At 35.4% G+C, this 22,521-nt stretch overlaps 1 protein-coding gene, 1 long non-coding RNA gene and 1 other non-coding gene across 4 annotated transcripts; 2 read left to right on the top strand and 1 right to left on the bottom strand.

Moving 5' to 3' along the window:
- The first annotated feature begins 271 nt into the window (after positions 1-271).
- On the top strand, positions 272-2,624 carry LOC145823553 (uncharacterized). The gene is made up of 2 exons (XR_014365849.1): positions 272-376; positions 2,365-2,624. It is a non-coding gene; the product is annotated as an uncharacterized LOC145823553 (long non-coding RNA).
- A 3,992-nt stretch (positions 2,625-6,616) lies between these two features.
- On the top strand, positions 6,617-9,453 carry LOC114282462 (uncharacterized). Of its 2 annotated transcripts, XM_028225141.2 has the most exons (5): positions 6,617-7,075; positions 7,171-7,257; positions 8,419-8,568; positions 8,683-8,880; positions 8,979-9,453. In XM_028225141.2, exons 1-5 carry the CDS (start codon positions 6,833-6,835, stop codon positions 9,078-9,080), a joined length of 780 nt encoding a protein of 259 aa, XP_028080942.2. In that variant the 5' UTR covers positions 6,617-6,832; the 3' UTR covers positions 9,081-9,453. The 2 variants fall into 2 exon arrangements, with proteins under 2 accessions (XP_028080942.2, XP_028080943.2); XM_028225142.2 differs by lacking the exon at positions 7,171-7,257 and having other exon boundaries at positions 6,690-7,075.
- Positions 9,454-14,753: 5,300 nt separating this feature from the next.
- Positions 14,754-14,826, bottom strand: TRNAA-UGC (transfer RNA alanine (anticodon UGC)). Its single transcript has one exon. It is a non-coding gene; the product is annotated as a tRNA-Ala (tRNA).
- Between the last annotated feature and the right edge of the window lie 7,695 nt (positions 14,827-22,521).

Genomic DNA, 22,521 nt, shown 5'->3' with positions numbered 1-22,521 from the left:
AAAGAGGTTTTAAAACATACATTATCTTGGCAAACATGTACTTTTGGTAATTTATATTTGATATGCATTTTAGTACCATTAGCAGAAGTTAATTTTTCTTGACATTTTTCATAATATGTAATTGGAAGTAAACCTTCTTGTATGCAATTTAAATCAGCACCAGTATCAATTAAAGCAATTAATTCTAATTCAAAATCATTAACAATTATTTTGATTTTAGAATACCACTTTTGAATGTAAAGTTTGTTGATTAAACTTAATCGTTTTTCGTCAGGATTATTGGATTGAGATGGACGTGATTGGTTATCAAATATTAAGTTATCCGGATTAGGATCAGAATCATGTTCAGATTCATGTGGAGATTCCTGATTATTAGGTTGGAAATTATCTAATCTTTTATTAATTTTTAAAGTAATAATTTCATCTTCGAGTTTTTTATCTTTATGTTGTAATTCTTTGATTGTTTGTTTAATTTGATTGATTTCTTGTTGTAAATCTTGTAATGTTGCTTCTTTTGGTTTAGTTTTAAATCTTTCTAAGGTTTTGGATAGACTGATTATTGGTTTATCAAACGTTGGTTTGGTATCCGAATGGATTAATAAGGATTTTAATTTATCAGTATATTTTTGTTTTAACTTGGGATCGTCTAATTTACTAATTAGGTCAATTAGAGCAGATTCTTCTTGAGTACTTTTGGTGAGAACAGTAATTTGTTTAACCGGTTTACAACAAACATCATTACAACCTATTTTAATATCATTATCAGAATCATCACTAGGTGATTGGGAATCAGATGAAGTATCTAGATGATCAGAAGAAGAACTACTAATAGTGTGATTTAATTGAAAGATTTCATATAATTGATTTTTGGAATTATCATCAATGTGGAGCTGGTTAACTTTGTCTTTTAATTTTTGTTTGTCTTTACATTTATTTGAATAATGTCCTTTTTGACCACAATTATAACAAGTAACATCTTTAGTTGATTTAGATTTTGGATGGGATTTGGATTTATAATATTTCTTTTTGGGTTTAGTATAAAATTTATCATTGGATTTGGAAGGTGTATAGTTCTTCTTATATTTATATTTATTGGAATGTTTGTATGATGATTTATGTTTGGAGTATTTGTGTGATTTCCTACGAGAGGGTGCAACAGGAGGTAAACCATATTGTTCACAGAAATTGCCTAATTCATATTTAGCTTTATGTTTATCTTTATTAGCTTTCTGAGTAAGTTTGAGATCAATACACATTTTTAAACCTTCTTTTTGTATAGTGCTGATTATATCACCATATGTTAAATTATCATATTCAATAATACCAGTAGGTTGACTAAGAACATCTCTAATTTTGTGAGCAAATAACTAGGTAATCCATTAATAAATTTCTCTTTCCAGAAGGGTTTAGTACAGTCGTCTCTTAACATAACTCTAGAGGTAAATACATCTTTATACCATCTAAAATCACTTAAGGTTGGACAGTTAAGATTGCTTAGTTGATCATGGATTCGAGAATAAATATTTGTAGGTGTACCAATAAAATGTCGAATTATTGTATATATTAGTTGATTAATACCATCAGGGTGACAACATCCTATAGATTCATCAAAGATGGGTAGCCCATTTTCATCAGTTTGATTAGCATAGATGATTGTATCACGTTGTTCTTCAGTAAGGTATTTTTCCCACCAAGATTTGAGCATACCAGTAAAACCAGAGGTGAGTAAGGAAACAATTTCAGGTTGAGAATATTGAGGATAATTACTAAGATAACTATTTGCTACCATGGATAAATGATTTAATTTTTGCAGGATTTGATCTTCACTTTGACCATCAATATTCCATTCATATAATTGTTTAGCAGAAACAGAAAATTGATTACTAATATTAGTTTCTTCAAATTGGAGGTCAGGTGGAGTAGGTCGAGAATACCAATTTTTAGTAGTTTGAGGTTTAACTTTGGGATAATGAATTTTATTAAGATGAGAAGGTTGAAACTGTTGGGCTAATTGATTTATTTCATTATCAGTAGTGTCAGTTTCGGAGTGATCAGAAACAGTGTTGGTAATAGGTTGTTGATTTAAAACAGTAAGACCTTTATCTTTAGATGTAGAAGTATCATTGGGAGTTAATTTAGTAAATAATTGTTCAATAGCTTTGACGGTAGATTGATCATTAGTGACTAGGCTGGTTCGTTTCGAACGATGACTGGGAAGATTTAGTAAAGGTTGATCTAAGGTTTTAGTAGTTTTAGCAGATTGTTGTTCCTCTAAATTAATTTCTAGTTTATCTAATTGCTTACCAATTGTTGTCAAACATTGATTAGTATAATTATTTTGTTCAATAACTTTTTTCATTTCAGAATCAGTACCAGGTAATTTAAAAGGAGAGGCTGGGACTTCAGAACCCTGATGATCAATAATTATAGTTGCCAATGGAGGATGATTGGAGCTAACAGAAGTATTAGGAGAAGTTTTCCATTTATGTTTGGTGATTGTGTTAATCTTTTTGTAATATTGATCCATATAATCAAAGAAGGATAATTCAAAACCATATTGAACCATAAAATCATACCATTCTCTAGTTATTCTGGATTGCTGAGCAGAATTATATTTAGCACGGTAAGCATGTCGTTTAGTTCTGTTTTCTTTAGATCTAAATTCAATAAGTAATTTATCTAAATCAGGTTGAAAATCCTTTTTGATTGTCATTAACTGGGGATTCACAGGTGGTATCAATTCTTCGAAATCAGTTTGAGTTGGGGAATTATTTGAGGCTATTTCTTCTTCAGGGAAATGTGTAGTCGTAGTATAAACAGGTTTACTAATCTGGGAAGTAGTAGAATTATCAATTCCTTTTAATTTATTTTGGGAAGTTTGAGTAGTTTGACCAAGATGAATTTGACTATTTTTTCGAAATAAAGGAGTGCTAAATATTTCATCTTCAGTGGTAATTTCAGTAGGAACACTAGATGTACTATGCCTAGAAGATTGACTTCGATTAAATTTAATACGGACAGAACCATCATTGTATTGTTGAATGTCTTGGATATCTTGGATTGAAGATTGTTGTTGACTATGTTTATAATTTTCATTAGTTGTAAGCCATTGATCAGGAAGAGTAATGTTTTTCCATTCAATCATTTGGGGAACATTAATATGAGATTCATTATTACTACTTTGAATTAACAGAGTTTTATCTTTTGGACTTTTGTGTAAGGCTTGAACATTTAAATTCATTTTCATGCATTTATAATGGACACGATAAATAAGAGCAATATTATGAACTTTTTCTAACATATTAGTAAATGAACCATTTAATTGAATATTTAAAGTTAATGCTTTTAAAATATGTGGATCACGTAAGCTAAGTGTGAAATCAGGAAAACAATCAGAATGAACTGGACCTTTATGTAGACCAGTTTCCATCATTCCCATTAAACTATCATTGTAATCAATAAAACGAGCATCTCTTAAACATAGTAAAACAGAAGTATCTTTTCCTTGTGGGGTTAATGGCTTAACACCGACTTGGATTAATCCGAGATGAATGAAATTCTTACCATTTTTTAAATGTCTTTTGATTAAATTAGAATCAAATAATTGACAGGTTTCTCTAGGTTTGGCTAATTCGTAAACTTGTTCAATGGTTTTAACATGCAAATTAACATGAAAAGTATTCTGTAAAAAGTAGTTTTATAAATTTCTTTGATTGGTAATTTTGGGATGTTCCAGTTTAAATTAATGTTATCATTTTGTATTTCAACATCTTCTTCATTAATCACTAATCCTTGATTAGGTATTGAGGGCAAAGTTGTTGACCTAGAACTTACTGATGAGTTACTTCTAAATAATCGACTCATTGTTGTTTTTAATTAATCAGTTTTACAGATATCTTAATACATACCCTATTCTGGTCAGTTTTACCTCATACCTAGTATGCGTACATACCCTATTCGGAAGACCCCTAAGTCCAATACGGCCTAATTCCAAGGACTTACTCAGGACAGGGACGAAAGTGGGTGACTTAAACTAGGTGGATATAACAGACTGATCTTGTAGGTGATTAAGATGAACTGAAAACAGGATTAATCAAATACACAATAGAGAAGATTAACCAGAAGTAGCAAAGCAGTTATGTATCTATCAGATCTAAGAAAACCCTAACAACAAAAAAATTGAGCAGATCTTAACAAAAAAAATTTTTTTGAGTTGTTCTCATAGATCAGATCAAAGAGAGAAAGAAAGATAGATCATCGTTGAAACTTTAGATCAGATTTTCAAAATTTCAGATCTCACGACTAGTGGTAGTGGTGGATCTGGATCTTGCGGCTGAGCAGCTCTGACGATGAAGGTTCGGTTAGTGGTGAAAGAGATCATCGGATTCAATAAAAATAAGGTAAGATGGTTGTGCGTGTTAGGTTCGAAGTAGAGAAGATGAGGTTGCAGAAGCGAATAGGAGATTGTTGCTGCGAAGGTGGTAGTCGTGGCGATTGGGCGACTACGGAAGTGGTGGTTGGCGAGAAGAGAGATAAAGGGGATGAGGGGAGAGAGAGAGAAAGAGAGAGAGATGAGACTGCCTGAGGCTTGTGTGAGGTTGTGTTAGGGTTTGATTTATATATATATGGGTATTATAGTAATTTCAGTTTGAGAAAATGGAGATGGGGATGGGAACGAAGACAAAGACGAGGATGAGGATGGGCTGGGGACAGGGTTGGGGCTGGGGCTGGGGCTGGGGCTGGGGAACGTATTTCCATCCCTGGTCCAAAAATTGTCGGGGATTCATATTCGAATACCATCCTTGGCCCGTCAGAGGTATTTTTCGAGAAAAAACCATTCTAATCGGGGCCAGGTCCCTATCAAGCTGGGTTCAAATTGCCATCTCTAAACATAACATTTATGTTAGTACTCATGAAATTTGTTGAAAATATGAATTACTTTTTATAATTATGAAAATTATAAATATTTTATTATTAGAATTTGTCATTTAAAAAAATTAATAGAAAAAATATCAATTATTTGTATGTAATTAAAAACTTTGAATGTAATTTCAAGAACTATGAAGAATAATTAAAATTTTAAATAAACTTTAAAGTTGTATTTGTAGTTTATCTAATATTCAAAAAAAAAATGTTATTAACCTATTCTTATGAACTCATAATTTACCCCCAAATGTATTTGTTATATAGAGATTAAATTGATGAAATATGTGATTAATGAATAAAATAAATTTGAATCATTAATTATTATTTTTTTTAGATAAATTATGAATTAATAAAAGTGAATTTGTAGGATTGTTAGATATTTGAAAGGGAAAATTTAGTTAAAACTCCTTCATTGGACCCTTATTTGGTGAAAATGACAGTCTAATTTATTTTTATTACCCCTAAGCAGAAAACACATAATTGAGTAGGAAAATTTAGTCAAAACCCTTTCATTGAACCATTGTTTGATGAAAAGGACAGTCTAATTTATTTTTCTTCACAGACCCCCTAAGAAAAAACAAACAATTGAGTAAAGACAATATATATATATATATATATATATATTTTATTTTGTTGAACAATGTTACCAGAGTAACATGTTATTATGAATCATAGTAATATATTACTGTCAAATAGAGTAATTGTCAAGCAGACTAATATGTTACTGGAAGGTAACATGTCACTGTCAAACAGAATAACATGTTATTGTTACTGTTACTGTTACTATTTACATCAATTTCAACGGATATAATTTTCTTTTTAAAAAGAATTTCGTAGTTAACATGGATTTCATTTGGTAGGTCGTGATGAAAGAATTTTAAAAATATTAATGTTATTAAAAATTGGCATCTACGTCAAAGGTTATATTATTTTAAAATTTAATATTTTGATAATAGTGATATTTGTTAGACTTTTTAAGGAAAACTTTTTATACTTATTTTTAATATATTAAAATTTTATTATGAAGAGATTTTGACAAAATCTCCCTATTTTAGGGTTCGTTTGAGATGTGAGTTGACTTTTTAGCTATTTTAGCTTGGGTTAAAAAGTCTCGTTTGGGATGAGTTTTTGATTTTTTAAACTTTTGTGAGAGAAAAATAATGATTATAATTTGAATGTGATATTTTATCTTATTGAACTAAAAAACCTATTTTATTTTTTTGTGATTAAAATAACCAAAAAAATCCCAAGTTTTTTCTTCCCAAGCGAACCCTTAAGGCCCCGTTTGTTTGGAGTTATAGGGAGGGGATTGGGTTTGATAGTGAGGAAATGATTGAGAATGGGGTGTTTGTTTTGAGAGATAGGAAGGGAACTAGTAATCCCTTGGGACTAGTAAGGAGGAGGAAGGGGGATTGGTAAGGAGGAGGTAGAGATGGTATTAAAAAAATAGTGAGGGGATTAGAAATTTTTTTATTTTTTTATTTTTTATATATTGAGAATTTTTTTTAAATATTAATATTTAATTTTTATATTTTTTATTTATTTTATTATTTTATATAAAAATAATTTAACAATTCCTCACTAACAATCTCTTTATTATTAATCTCTTTCATTCTATCTCCCAAAATAAACGGCCTTTAAGGGCCAACTAGCAAGGCACTAGGCTAGGCATATGCCATGGCAAAGTGGTAATAACAAGCTCATGTGTTTGCGTTTACTTGGTCAGTGAGGTCGGTACTTGTAACCACCAACAGATCAGATAAATCTAGCGCCAAATTACACCTCCCTCTCTCTTTCTCTCTCACTCATCACTCTTACTTTACTTTCCCTTTTCCTTTATGCTTTAGAAATTCTTCCATAGCAATGCCTCTGCAACAACAGTGACAGAGAGAGAGAGAGAGAGGGAATGGGTGAGGATGTGATGGGTTCGTTGGTTCGGTCCTGCAATAAGAGGTGGTTAGTTCAATTAAGCGGTGGGGAGTGGAAGGGGAAGCAATTGAGCTTTCGAAATTTGAAACCCCGTGAGCATCTATTGATGGTAGAATCGAAATCACGATCGCAAATGATGATGATTACGAACCAGATGGTGAAACCCACTACTTACTCCTCCAAAATCATCACCGACATCCCTCTCTCCGAGTCCCCTGCGGTTCTCTCTCTCTCTCTCTCTCTCTCTCTCTCTCTGTCTCTCTGTCTCTCTCTGTTTGAATTGGATGTTAGAAGTAGGTGGTTTTGTTTTTTCAGGCTTCTTTCGATCAGTATTTGGATGATAAACCCAGAGTTTTTAATGCTATCTTTCCTGATAAACGAAGAAGCCAACAACTCAATGAGGTCTCTCTCTCTCTCTCTCTCTCTCTCTCTCATGTGATTGAACTAATGTGGGTAGGCCTAAATTAAGCTATTTGCATCATGGCTTTTTCATAATATGGATGAATCAGAAATGCTATGTGCCCAGGAATTTTTTTTTAAAAAAAATGCTCAGAATTTAGCTATTTTCCTGAGTAGGTTCAGGACTACAACCCAGGAAAAAATAATCAGAAGACTGTCACCGGAAAAGTGTTTAGAATTTGAATGTATGATAGATTTAAACTTAAGTGTGGTGTTCGCCATAGGTATTATGAATTTTGGTTGGAATTTTTGGAGGCATCTAACTCAAAATCAATTGGCTGTACATGGAGAGGCCCTTCGACGATATTAAGTAAGCTTGGATGACTTAGAGAAGCAATGTAGAATAAATTTCTAATAAATCTGTTTCACACGTTTCAAATTTTGGATTTTTGGATTTTTTTTTTTTTGTTTCCGGGGGGGGGGGGTTGTTGGGGGCTCATATGTAGCAGTGTTGGTGATAAATATGATCTTAACAAAGTTCATTGCAGTCCTCATACTTGATGGTGTGAAACGGATTCTGTTGCTTTGCTAGCCTTTCTTTACCGAAGTGTATTTTTTGAACAACTGTTTGTCTTGATCCTCTTCAATGCTCTACAAGATTGGATCTAAATAAAAAAAATAAAAAAATAAAATGCTCTGATCATCCTATCCAATGGATGTGGGGTTGGGGAAAGTTTTACAGTGTGAATTACTGAAATATTGATTTCCAAATGGTGAAATTCTTGAGTTTTTTGTAGTACTGAATTTGAAAAGGTATATTTTAAGCTGGGCATGCTGATATTTTCTCTAAAAGAATGTGTGGTATAACTCCTTTTTTGAATAGCAGAAATTGATTTTTGTAGCCTTCTTTGAGTACTTAGGTTACATTGGTTTGACACCAATTCAGTTCAGGCTTGTTGTGTGCTGTGTAGTGCATACATTTGTCCCTCCCTAGACCCCACAGTGGTGGGTGCCTTGTGCACTGGGACTGCCTGTCAAGACCAGAGACTTCTACTAAACCCTAGATTTCTGTTTTAGCATGCCATCTTCAGTTAGAGAGAGGTCTATCTCTATCTATGAGTGTTTGTCTGAAGACTGATATTTTTGTGTACTTATTCAATGCAGGAAGAGTGGAGAATACAGATGTTACCTATACATTTCCTGCTCTTGACTGTCTGGCCAGTAATAGACATGAGGTTGAGATGTAAATCAAAAGGAATTGATTACCCCCCTGGCGTTCCTCGCGATATCACAAAGGTTGTCGAGGTTGAAATTGTAAGTCTGCGAAAGAAAACTGGCCAATGTTTACTATTAAGCTGTTTTCATGAATTGGTTTCTTTGTTCTTAACCCCCTTTGCAACAAACATTGCAATTTGTTCTTTTATGTAGATAAGGTGGGAGCTCCAAGGCCTAGATGACTTTCTCAAGCCATCTGAATTCACCCTTGGCGTTAAAGGAGCCTTGTATTCCGATAGGCGGGAATCACTAAGCCGGCTGAAAATTCAATTAAAGATGAGCATAAGCTTTGTTCTCCCTGCTGTCCTTGCTTTGGTGCCTGAAGATGTTCATCGAGGCATTGTAGAATCGGTTAGACTATAAAACCCATAGTCACTCTTCTTTAATTCTAAAATGTTACATAATGACCAAAAAGAAATGAGAGTAGGACCTTTGCATTTTATAAATAGGTGCTCGATAGAATGGTGGAGAACGCAAAGCATAGAGTTAATGGTAGCTTATTGGCTGACTATAGCGAGTTCAAGAGGGAGAAACTCAATGCTATATTTTGAGGTTGTTGCTGCTTGCTCTGGTGTGACAGATGCACAAGTTCATGCAGTTGCAGACGCCTAAAGAACACAGAAAACCTTGTAAATTTGCTCCTCTCAATCTTTAAAGCATTCACAATCTTTTGTGGGAGTTCTTGAAGAGATGGTCACAAAAAAAAGAAAAAAAGAAAAAGAAAAAGAAAAAAAAAAGTAGAAGAAGTTTGCAGTGTGACGGCAGTTTTGGCACTTCAAGGATATGGAATTGTTAGAAGTTGTATTGTTGTGTCAACATTTTGAACTTTCATTGCATTGTGGAGATTAATTCTCACTCTAAAAACGATGTGTTAGTTTAAGTAAATGCTATGATAATCCCATTATTACAACTTTATTTGATTAATGGGTCTCTCCTCTCATGTCTATTATTGTTGTGGCAGCTCAAATTTTTTTTTATTGATGGAGTTATTGGAAAAATTGAACACAAATTCTCAAATTATAAACTGAAGAAGATCTTAGATGGGGTTTGGCAATTTTAAAAAATTGATGTATTTGGTAATTGTTAAAAAAAGTTACTTTTTTGTTATGAAATTTTTAATTTTATTTTTATTTTTTTTTGAGTCTTTTCAAACTTTAGCTTTTAAGTGAGAAATTAACATATTATTCTTACGGAGTTGTTTGGGATATAAATGTATTTTTTTGATTTTTTGACTAAAAAAGTAGAGAAAAAAAATGTATGTTTGGGATAATTTTGTCTTTTTACAAAAAAATGTGTAATAAAATATTGTAGCAAATATCAAAATTACTGTTCTAGCTTTCCTAACACATGCAGCAGCACTGTTTTCATTCTGTGCATTTCAATTTTTTTTAATGGGAATTCGTGACTTACTGTAGACACTTCATTTTTGACCGTCCTCAAGACTTGGACGTCATCGTTTAAACACTCGGTGATCATCCATGTTCATGTTCGTTTTGAGTTCTCGGAGGTCTCGGCTACGCGCCTTGCCTCAGGATCTCTCAACTCGGTTGTCTTGTGCTTGGTTAGACCAAACACTTGTTGGTTTTTGCTTCGGAAGGTAGAGAATGGCTTGTTGGCCATCCCCACGCCTCACCGGCCATGGCTTGAGGCCACCGGCCGTGTCTTCTTGCCACCGGCCATTAGTGATGGTCGGTCGGTAATTTGTGTGGTCGGCCGACCATTAATTTGGCCGATGGACTCCTTTTCTGGCCAGTACCACCTTTTTGCCTTTTTCAGGCATTATGCATGCCAGTTGTGCCAGCTAGAGTGCACGGATTTGTATGGAGGAATTGCACCATTTGCACCTTTTTGGTCCTAGCTTTCTCAAGAAGCTTGAACCCTTTGCTCAAGCTTCTTGAGGAAGCTTGACCCTTTGTCTTAGCTTCCTCAAGAAGCTTGGACCTTTGGGTTAGCTTCCTTGAGAAGCTTGACCCCCTTGACCCCCTTGACCCTTTTGTTTAGCTTCCTTAGAAGCTTCAAGCCTTCATCTTGCTCTATATAAGAGGACCTTCCTCTTCCTTTGAAGAGGTTCAACAAAACCAAAGATAATACATATATATCTGATATATAAACCACTCTCTCTCTATATCCCCCTCTCTCTCTTCATTTGTGTGTGTTTGAGAGTTCAAAAGTGTGTTTTGTTCTTAGTTTTGCACTAAAACACATAGTATTACACCATACTTCGGTTCTTGAGGTGTTAAGAGATTGTTCTTGGAGGTTTTGGGTTGATTTTGATCAGAAAAAGGGACTGGACTTGCTGTTCTTCAAGGGTGAGTATAGTTGCTTTATATTCCCCATTCTTGCACTAGTTTTTAACCTATCTTGCATGCTGATTTAAGCTCTGTGTATAACTGAAAAAAGTCTTGTATTTGCATGCTTAAGATCTTTCATTAAGGTCTCTTTTGTGTTTGGGGTCGACCTCCCCCTCTTAGGCCTTGTTTGGCCCCTTTTGTGCCTTCTTTTGTTGAGCTTTGGAACCTTTTGTGTATTGGCCTTCTCACCACTGAAATCCAGTGGATTTTCAGTGGTGGTGAAAGGGTCTTGAAGTCTTGCATAGGGGAGGGACACCCCTCTCCCTTGGTCTCTCATTTGTTCATTTTTTTTGCTCACAAGGGTAGCATGCATGCTTAGTTGTTTTTTGCTCCATTTCAGAGATTTTTGAATGTTATTTGGTCATATTATATCACTGTTTTTGGTCGGATTAATGGTCCATTTCATGCATTATATGCTTGCCTTGTAATCTCATGTTTTGATCTAATATGTATTATGTTATGAAATGACATTCTAGTATGATTTTGGTTTGGTTCCAAGAAGGTTTTAGCATTATTTGACCATGCTTAAGGTCTGTTGGGTACTGGGCCATGCTTGCCATGATTTGTATAGCCTCCATACATTTTGGCTTGTGAGCCTTGGGTGTGTGAGTCATAAGCATGCTTTAGTTAGGCTATTTCAGTGATTTGGAGTCACTTATTTTGCCATTTCAGTTCATGTTTAATGCTTACATAATTGCATTTGTTACCCTTTCAATGCCTTGAAGAGATGTGGTCTTATGTTCCATGTTTGGGGCTTTTGTGCATACCTATGTGTTTAAGGCTTTGGGCTGCCATATCAGAGGTTTTTGGGGCTCATTTTTGCATGATAAAACTCTGTTTTGCATTGGAAAATCCATGCCATGTTTGCTTGGGGTAGGTGTTGAGTAATGCTTTCTTTGTGGCCTTGAATGTCTTCTATCTCGCACCCATTCCCTAGCATGTTTTGGCATCATCCTTCGCATGCTTTTTAGAGTTTAACATGAGTGCTTAATGTCCATTTTTGTCACCTTTGAGTGTTCTTGAGAGTTGCCTTTCATGCCTTAGTCTTAGGCCCTTCGATTGGCATGTTTATTTTGCATGATTGGCACCATTATTTTAGCATTCTTGGCCACTGTTTTGGGATGGGCTGAGGCCTTCCCATCTCGATTTAAGTCCATCTTTGTATATAATCGCACGTTTGATGTGTTGCATTGCTTTGGTATCACGCTTGCATTGTACCATATTTGCACATTTGCATATTGTTTAGCTAGTTGCATTTCATATCCTAGCTTGCATGATAGATTGCATGGCATTGCATCTTGCATGTTTGGCACATTGCATTTGGCATGTTCATTACCTTAGTCCCATATGGCATACTTGAGCTACTTCGCATGTTTGAGCCATGTTGCAAACATGCATTACATTTTGCTTGGTTTGGGGTGTCAAACCAAGCAAGAGGGGTGAGGTGTGTTCGTACTCCAAGTGACGAAACACGTCTCAACCCTCAGTCGCCGATGCCCTTGATCTCAACATGATAGGGCATGAGGCATTCATTTGTTTTGTCGTATGCATTTACATTGATTTGCAAGCTTGGTGCCTTTGGCCATCATGCATCGAAATACATGATTGGTGGCCCGAGGACCAAGGGCCACACTCCCTTAAGTCCATAACATGATTGGGAGAGTGACCATGCACACATTGCTTTGAATTTCCATGCCATGCACTGTCTGTCCTCTGCTGCTGTCAAAACAGGGTTTTGTAGGAAGGAATGGCGGGCCGGCCACTTACAGTGCCGACCGGGTACCAAAGTCCAGCCGGTGGTTCAATTTTTGGCCGATGGCTACATTCTCATAGCCGGTAATGCTCTATCATGGCCGGTGGCATCCCACAACACTCAGGGAGTTATTCAAAAGGGTCTTGGAAACTTTAATAATTTTCAGAGGAGTAAGGCAGTGTAAACAGAGGCAACAATGGCATGGGACCGGGTTTCCGAGCAAGGTGCATCAAGCATGCATCATCCACACATTCCGAGGCAGAGCTGCGGCGGTCTCTTTAGTTTCATATTTAGGCTTTTTTTTTTGTAATTAATTTGTTAATTAATTAGAAGTTTTGTAATAATTAATTAGCTAGGATAGTTAATTCATTATTCAGCCTGTATTATTATTTCGGACCCTCCGAGCGAGGGCAATTGTGTAATAAGTGTACGTGCGTGCGTGTGTGCGTGTCTTCCAACCCCATTTATTTCTCTCTTTTACTTACTTGCTTTCAATGGTTAGAATTAGGGCATATTTAAATTAGCATACCTTATGCTATGCATGCGTGCATCATTCATCAGTATTGCATGCACCGAGCTCGGCACATCATGCTAACTGCATAGTATTTCAAATCTAACTTGAATATATGCTATCTGTCACATTTCACATGCCATCCATAGATTAGCTGAGCCTATTCTAGTGACATTTTGTATGCGATGCATTAGCCACTTTAACATCAACTAGGATCATGCATGATTACTAACTAGTTTCTTGTTTTGGCTTGGAGTACACTGTGAGTATTTTTATGCTTTAGCATCTCGCATGAGTGTGAATGTTAAACATGACAGCATGCTTACCATGTGGCTATATGCTTATGTGATATAAACTGCCTGAATGCCTATGGGTGAAGGTTGGATTGTTTGAGTTGGAACAACTCATTGAAATTCGTGTTTTAGCTTACTTGCGAGTAGCAAATTTTAAATTATTTTTCAACCAAACGGATATGCGATGCTTTGTTCCAAATTAGGCGATCTAGTCTATACTTTTTGTATTGTGCACATCACATAGTAAGATTAGGCTAATAACCGGAATAAGAACACATAACGTTTTCAAAACTATATATCATGGTTAGTAGAGACCGATCTTCGGATCGGGCGAGCGGGGGTGCTCATAGATGACCTTCCCCAATCGTACCCAAGTTCTTGAGCCGAGGCAACTTTGGTGATGACGGACACGTGGCCTTAGGCAACGAGTCAGAGTTTCCTAAATTCTCCCAAAATAAAATATTTAGGTGGCGACTCTGTATCTGGCAAAGCAGTCCATGTTTGGCACTTCTTTCAAAAAATCTGTTTTTAAAAATGATTTGCCAGATCTGGACTCTTTGGTTCAGATTTAGAACCGTGACAATTTGAGTCCTGAACTGTACAAACGAACGAAACGGGGATTCCCTCCCGAGACGTTCGAGGGACGTCTACACTTACATTGTGCCACTTCATTATATTTGGGAAAATGTAAATGCAAAGTAATCTGCAGCATTGAGCTGCATTGTTGGGCTGTTAAATTCAAAGGGCAAAATTGTTGCACTGTTGGGCTGTTGAATTCAAATAATTTTGCCTTCTGAGCTTTTCCTACACACTTCTCTCAAATAGTAAGGACTTTTTGACTTTTTAAATAATTTTTAAACTTTTTATACTATGGTAGATTATGCCAAACAATTGAAACCTTTATGACTAGAGGAACATGATGGAATTTTTCAAAGTATGGAAATAAAATCATTTTAAACAGGGAAAACGATATACAATTTCACTGGACCCACTTTATAAAACCAGTGACGTGTCAAACAGATTATTATTTGATAATAAGAGAATATTTAATTATAAATCAATAATCTTCTTGACACATCACTAGGTTTAGAAAATGGGTCTAACTTTTAGACCTGAATAGTAATGCTCTTTAAATAATTATGTTGACATTTTGAAAAAAAATTGTATTTTATAGAGAACTTTTTTAGTTAACCAAACCAACGTTTTACATTTTTTCAATAAAAAAATTACAAAATAAATATATAAAGTAGTAGAGTAAGTGGAAGGGGAAAAAAAAAGAAGAAAAATTGAATTGAATTTGAAAAATAGCAAGAGTTTGGAGATGCGGGGAATCGAACCCCGTGCCTCTCGCATGCAAAACGAGCGCTCTACCATTTGAGCTACATCCCCTCCCAACCTCAATTGTGATTAAATTTTAATATATTATAATTTCTCAATGTTGTTATGTTCTACTTATAATTAATTGAACTCTGCTGATTAATAATTGAAAATTTATTGAATAGAAAAATATAAAATTTGTAGAACTAAATCAAACCAAACTAAATTAATTTCTATTTGATTGGATTACATAGTTTTATAATATGATTTAAGTCTAAATTTTTTAACCTACATGAACTAGTTCGATCTTAAATTTACCTTAAAATTGGACCAATTCAGTTCGTAAATAATCCTAATCAGTATATTTATGTTTTTTTATAAAACAAAAGTTGTGTGCAAAAATAAAGAATAGTAATAATATTAAACAAAATAATAGATCTTATAATTTTTTTGTTAACTAATATAACATGTAATAGTAAAATTTTAAAATATAACTCAAATTTATAAAATTCTTATAATATTAAGCAAATTACACTTTGCCTCTTATGTTTAGTTATTTTTTCACTTTGATTCTTATTTTTTTTTTTTTCACACTTTAGTCTATATTTCAATTTTTTTTCAATTTACTCCAAATGTTAAGTTATCTTTAGACAAAAAAAATTACACATTAATAGTCACGGGGTATAAAAATATTTTATTTATATATATCACACATTTAACATAAATCTAAATTCAAATCCAAATCCAAATATAATAGGGTAAATTAGACTGGCACTCTTTGAGAGTTTTGTTTAATACAGATTCTCTCCTTACATTTGAAAAATTACACTTACCCCCTATAAGATTAAAATAACATATTTCCTCTTAGTCTTTATACGTATAAAATAATAAAATAATACAGATATTTTGTTCATATCATTTCAATGGAAATAACAATCATCTTTTTTGGTTTAACTCACACAAACAAATTCAATTTTTTGTATTTTTTGTATTTTTACTAATTTTTTTAATATTTTAAGTAAATTTTTTTTTTTTGATACACCTAATCTAGTAGATATACTTAAGAAGTATAATATTTTCTGATTTCTTTAATTTTTTTTAAATTCACTAAATACAAAAAAATACAAAAATTCAATACATTATCTTATTTTGTTGTTTTTAATGATTTTTTTTAAAAAAAAATTTGTACAAATTTTATACTTTTTAAATATATCTAGATTAATCTATATATACTGGTGGAAATAAAAAAGAAAAATTATATTTATATATAAAAATTTATACAAAAAATATCATAAAACTGTTGTGATATTTATATTGTTGTAAATATAAATAATGTTTATGGATGTTTTGTTTTAAAGTGAAAAGTCACTATTAAGTTGTATTATTATGTTTGAAAATTCTATATAAAATTTTATATTTGTTTATCATTACTCAATAAGAATATGTTCAGAGAGAATTTAATGATGAAAAGTTATAGAATGTAATCATGATGATAGAAAGAAGAAATGGTAGGAAAAATGGTAAGATGGTCATTTAGAAAATTTTAAGGCATAACATTAGCAATCTAGGGGTAATTTATAATGAGATTACAAACCTCAAGGAGGGGAATGTAATTTGTCAAATATGATGGGATCTATATTCAACAGAAACCTCAGAGAGTGTCAGTGTAATTTACCCAATATAATAATATAATTCCTATGTTATGTGGTAACTAACATGATATTTTTTTGTCTAGATTTAAATATAAATTAGATTTAGGAATAAGACCTATTTTGGGAAGTAAGAAAAAAATTTAGGGATACTTGGTCCATAAATTCAAATTTAGATTTTCTTTGCTCAAAGATTCACACTCTAAAATATTTTGTCCATAAAAACAAGTTATTGTAAAATGACCAATTACCCATGTGTATATATGTGTGTGTTATACAATGGAAACTAAATCAAACCCTACCAAAATCAAACGCTCTCGCTCTCTCTTCTCTCTCTCTCTCTCTCTCTCTCTCTTCAACTCTGGCCTATTACAGATCAAGAAGCAGATCAGCCATTGCCACAACCGCTGCCATCGACGATGGCTGTTGAAGCCGAGCACAAAGCATCGACTATTACTTCGTCATCATCGGAGTACGACTTTGATGGCAGTACTAGTTGTAGTTCTAAGAATAAGGCTTCAATCTGCCTTGCTACTAAGGTATCATCGTTGGGATCGACGCTAACATTCAATCTCTGATCACCAATCTCATTCCCTCACCATAGATCGTTGTCTTGACTGCAGTGACAGTGCTCCGATCACTATTTTTGGCGGTGAGAGAGAGCTTGGCGTAAGAAAATGAAGATGAGAGAGAAAGAGAGAAGAGATCATAATGCTTTCATCTTCTTGTTGTTGATGATGATTCTTGTTGATAGGATAATGATCTTAATAATTCCATTATTTGAAGGCTTCTCTCAAATCTCTCTGATAAGGATGAAACCCATCCTCTTAGGAATTCACGACTCCAAAGGGAATCAAAATAGTGGTGAGATTGAAAGCATTGGCCGATTCGCTGTCCAAGAACACAACAAGAAAAAGGTAACTCCGAGATCTTTAATTCACTTTTTATTTTTTATTTTTGATCATTGTGATTGTACAGGGGAGAAATATTCAACCCGCTCCGTACCTTCTTGCTTCTAAGCTCGTCGCACTCTGTTAGAACTTCATCGTACTGTAAACAAAACAAAGGTGAGCTACCCGGCGGGTGGGTTTGCCGAAAAACCCCTCCGACGGTCAAGTTAGCTTGCTAGGAGAAGAGAGAAGGCAGAGAGCACTGTAGACAGAGAGAATTGCGCAGAATTGCTCACCTTCGACGTCTGCATGTTCCTCCTTTTCAAGGCTAGCCATGCAGCCTCAGAGATTGTGGGCGCACTACCTCTGCAGTCCTTCTCTGGACAAGCGGCTATGCGCCCTTGTATATTTCTTACACGTGTAGAGGCCAAAACCTCCAAACAATGCTTGTCACATAGCCAAACGGTATTAACACATACTAGGAGTGGATTTCTGTGACATCCCTGTTCTGTATTATGCTAATTGGTCTCTAATACGAATGTGATTAAATGTTTTGATATGATTGTGTGTGCCATTATGTGAATATATGTGATTTTGAAGTTCTATCTGTTCGCCGTGGGAATATCTGTTTGAATAATTTGCTTGGGAAATTAAATTGAGGGCCTTATCGGCCACAGAACTCGAAATTGATTACGCCATTGTGATTGGCATAATTTTTAGAGCCTACGGTGAAATTTAATTGAAAATTGATTCGGGTTGGATTAAATTGATTAAATTAGTGAATTAGTGCTCTATTCTTTGATATTATAATAATATTACAAGAGAGTGGCTTTTAATATGAGCACTACTCAATCAATTACTTCCTCTTGCTTCACTTGGCTGATATACACTCTAAGGAGAGGAGAGGGTCGGCTGTTAAAGAGAGAGAAAGGAGAAAAATCTGTGTTTGATCTTGAAGGCTTGGAAATTTGAAGTTCAACTCTAAATTGGACCATAGATTGAAGGAATTGCGCTTCTAGGTAAGCCATTGACTCTTGAATTCATGAATTGAACTTGTAATCATGTAAACTCAAGGTTTAATTGTGATCAAGGGCATGATTTAAATTGGTTTTGATAAGATATGGTCATGCATGCATAGAATTGCCTTTAAATTGCCATAAGTTGCATAATCTAGCATGTATCATGTCAATTAAGCAAGATTTGAAGTTTGATCATGCATGCAAGCTTGGTTTTGTTGAGCTTTATGAGAATAGGCACTATTTACATCTTTTGAAATGGAATTGGAGCTGAAAGATTGCATGCATTTTTTATTAATGAACTTATATGAGATTTGAAAGCTTGAACCATGAGGTTACAAGAATGTTGATTTGTTTTGAAGAAATGTGACCATGATTTTGAGTAATTGGCCTCCTAATACTTGTATACTCATGGTATGTAATATGTTTGCATGTTTGGGAACCAAGATTTTGAGTTTGGAACCTTTGGAGGTCATTTGGAGCTCAAGAACACAATCTGGAATTTCCAGAATTTTGGTGTCCGCTCGAGCGGGGAAAATCGCCGCTCGAGCGTAAATTTCGTGCTCCCAGCACTTTTTGCAGAGTTGGATGTTCACTCGAGCGGGATATTTCACGCTCGAGCGGGGAGCTTTTGTAGACAGGTCTTCCGCTCGAGCGACCTAACTCACGCTCAAGCGTAATTTTGAGGTAACCAGTACTTTTGCAGGTCTCTTGGGTCCGCTCGAGCGGGTAAGTCCATGCTCGAGCGGGGACCCTGTTTTCTGAAATTTTGTTCATGCGTTCTGTGTTTCATTTTTTGTTCTCTTTCACTTGTAAGCACTCTTAGGCATATGTTAAGCATTGTAAATGAGTTAATAAGATAAGAATAAAGCCTAAAGAGGAATATGTGAATTAAGGAACAGGTTGAATTGTTAATGACCCTTTTGTGTTCATGAAATGTGTAGGGTCAAGCTCCTGGGTGAATCCACAAGCCGATCACTGTGAGTAATATCGATATTTGAAAGCTTAACAATGTCTAACTGTTTATTCCCTTATAAGCTTTAAGAGTTGCTAATTGGGATTGTGGACAAAAGTCTGACATGAACGAGTAAATGGACCAAAGGTCGTTTCGATATGAATAAATGGACCTAAGGTCGTTTTGATAGAAATAAATGGACCTAAGGTCGTTTTGACATGAATGAGTGGGCGGAAGGCCGTTTTGACGCGAATGCATGGGCCGAAGGCCGTTTTGACGTAAACGAATGGACCGAAGGTCGTTTTGACAGAAATGAATGGACCGAAGGTCGTTTTGACGTATATGAATGGACCTACGGTCGTTTTGACAAGAATGTATGGACTGAAGGCCGTTTGACGTAAACAAATAGGCCAAAGGCCATTTTGACAGAAACGAATGGGGCGAAGGCCGTTTCGACATAAATAAATGGGCCGAAGGCCGTTTTGACATGAATAAAAGCCTGAATGGGCCAAAGGCCAGAATGTTTGGAACTACAGCCACTTGATTTGAATTTCGTATAGTTATATATCTGTTAAATAGGAGTAAGAATTAGGCCCAAGGCCGTTTGGAACATGTTGTTCTACATTGTCATGTAACTTCTGTATTTAATTTGATATTATTCACTGGGCTATCGCTCACGCTCATTTATGTGTTTGTAGGTGAGCCAAGAGAAATCCAAACCCAACCCCAATGAAGTCTGCCAGGAACAACATGAGTTTTGGAGAGTTAGCCTTGCGTCTCACGCACGAGACCCATCCTTGCCATTTTGTTATGTATTTATATTTTGTCTTGTTGGCAAGGACTTTGTGTCTATCTGTATATAGTTTTGTTATGGGTTGACTCAGCTTGGATGATCCTGTCTGTAAAGGATGTTATGATACTGTATTTTGTTGTGGGTTATTAACATATATGCATATGGTTTGTTTTAAAGTGCACATAAGCACAGCTTTATGAACAAAGTTTTTAATTATTGCTTCCGTTTGGCCCCTTTACTCTGATGAGTTATGTCTTTTTTGGTTTGAGGTCGTAGGTAATCTCAGGATTACTGGCCGGTTATGTCCTTAACCCATAGGGGCGGGTTCGGGTCATGACAATTTCTCTCTTCTCTTTATTGGTCCACGTGGGATGCTTGACCAGGTTGTTACTTGTGAACCAAAAACACGACGATGGTCGCTTCATGTCGAGCTAGATCATAACCCGCCTATCATTAATAGCCCAATCAGTCCGCAACTCGGTCTTCACGTGACTTCGTTGCCTTGGAAGTTAATGATGGGGCAGTTCTGTCCGCCGGTTGAGTCAGTTCGGTCGAGTTCGACCAACACGATATTCTGCATGGGCCTAGCTCGGTTCGGCACTACATTTCATGTAGATCCCATTTGTAGACACCCTATTTTTGACCGTCCTCAAGACTTAGACGTTATCGTTTGAACACTCGATGATTTTGTATGCTCATGTTCGTTTTGAGTGGCCAAAGTTCTTAGCCGAGCGCCTTGTCTTTGGTGCCTTTGAACCTTATCTGCTTTGTGCTTGGTTGTGGACCAAGAGCTTGATGCTTCAAGTCTAGAGGAAAGGGTGGCCTGTCGGCCAGCCCCACAACATATCGACCATGACTTGTGCCTATTGGCCATAAGTGGTGGTCGGTCGGCTACATTGGTGGCCGACGGCCATTTTTCTCTTTTTCAGATATTTGTTTGCCAACTGTGCCAGGTGTTGCTCACTGAACTGCATCTCCATACACATGTATGGTAGGATGAATTCAAGCTCAAACCTTGTTTTTCTATATGTAGAGGGTGTCCTTCCCCATTTTTGAGGGTTAGAAATTTTGGATCAAAAATCTCTCTCTCTTTCTAGACTTCTCTCTCTCTCTCTCTCTTGTTATTTTGCATACACTTGCTTGGTTTCTCTACACTTTTGCACATCAACCCTTAACCAAACACTCTCACCTTTGAGCTGAGGTCCCTTGGAGTTTTGTTTGAGCCTTGAAAGGGGATTTGAGCTTGAGTTACTGGCTGAATTGCATTTTGCTTCAAAGGTATTGCACCTACCTCACTTAAACTTAATTTCCATACTTGTTTTACTATCTTTTTACACTGTTTTTTAGCTGGTTTTGAACTCCAAAAAACTCTATTTTTATGGTTTAAAAATGGTGGTTTAAGGACTTTTGGAGTTTGGGGGTGGTCTACTCTTCTTGTCTCTTTGCTTGTTAAGCTTTTGTGCCATCTTTCATCACTTTTAAATCAAAATTTTTGGGCCTTTTAACCACTAAAATTCAAAGGTTTTTCAGTGGTAAAAATCTTCTTTTGAAGTCCAAAATTGGAGGGGTTAGCCTCCCCTCCTTGTGTCTTGTTTGCATGCTTAGATAGCTTAACACGTGAACATGTTTTTCTAGCATTTTGTAACTTGATCTCAGCATGTTTTTGCTACTGTTTTGACTTGCTTTAGCTCTGTTTTGGGCTGCTTAGGTTCTTTGAACCTTGTATGGTATGGTTGTAGTGCAATTTCCTTCACTAGTTTGTTGTTTCAATGCCTTGATTATCTTTCTTTGGAGTTAATGGCATGATTTAGTGTTGTTTTGCACTTGATTCTAACTTAACATCTCTGCAACCTCCCACTATTCTTCACTTTTCATTTGTTTTGAAAGTGGCTTTGAACCTCTTGTTGGCTTAAGTGTGAAATTGAGACATTTATGCTTAATGGTTTAATTCCTTCGGGAGTTCATTATCAACGGCATGAGGTCTCTTTCATGCTCAAGGCACTTGTGGTTTAAACCCTCTTTCCATTAGAGGACACTCACCTTGGACTTAATCAATTAAAGAATGGATTGGTAAGCTAAAATGAGTAAACAAAAATGAACAAGTAAAAGAGGCAAGATAAAGCATCTTTCGTGTTGCATTGCATGTGTTCGGATCAGATGTTAATTCGAACACCAGGAAAATGGGACGTTTCATACTCAAAGTGATGAAACGTACCACTTTCCTTGGCCACCATCACCCTTGATCATACATGATAGGGTAATGGTTTTGTTTTAGTCTTGTGTGCGCATTTATTAAGCTTGTACAAGCTTGGTTCCTTAGCCATTGTGCGTTGAAAATGCTTGGTTGATGGTTTGAGGACCGAGAGTTACCCTCCTTTGAACTTGTGTAATGATAAGGAGAGTAACAATACATACAAACCTTGAGAATACACTGTTTGGACAGGGATGGCCGACCGGCCACCAG

This window comes from Camellia sinensis, chromosome 4, assembly GCF_055761805.1.
Source record: "Camellia sinensis isolate YWXY chromosome 4, ASM5576180v1, whole genome shotgun sequence".
Taxonomy (NCBI): Eukaryota; Viridiplantae; Streptophyta; class Magnoliopsida; order Ericales; family Theaceae; genus Camellia; species Camellia sinensis.
This window is presented reverse-complemented; position numbering and strand designations above follow the sequence as displayed.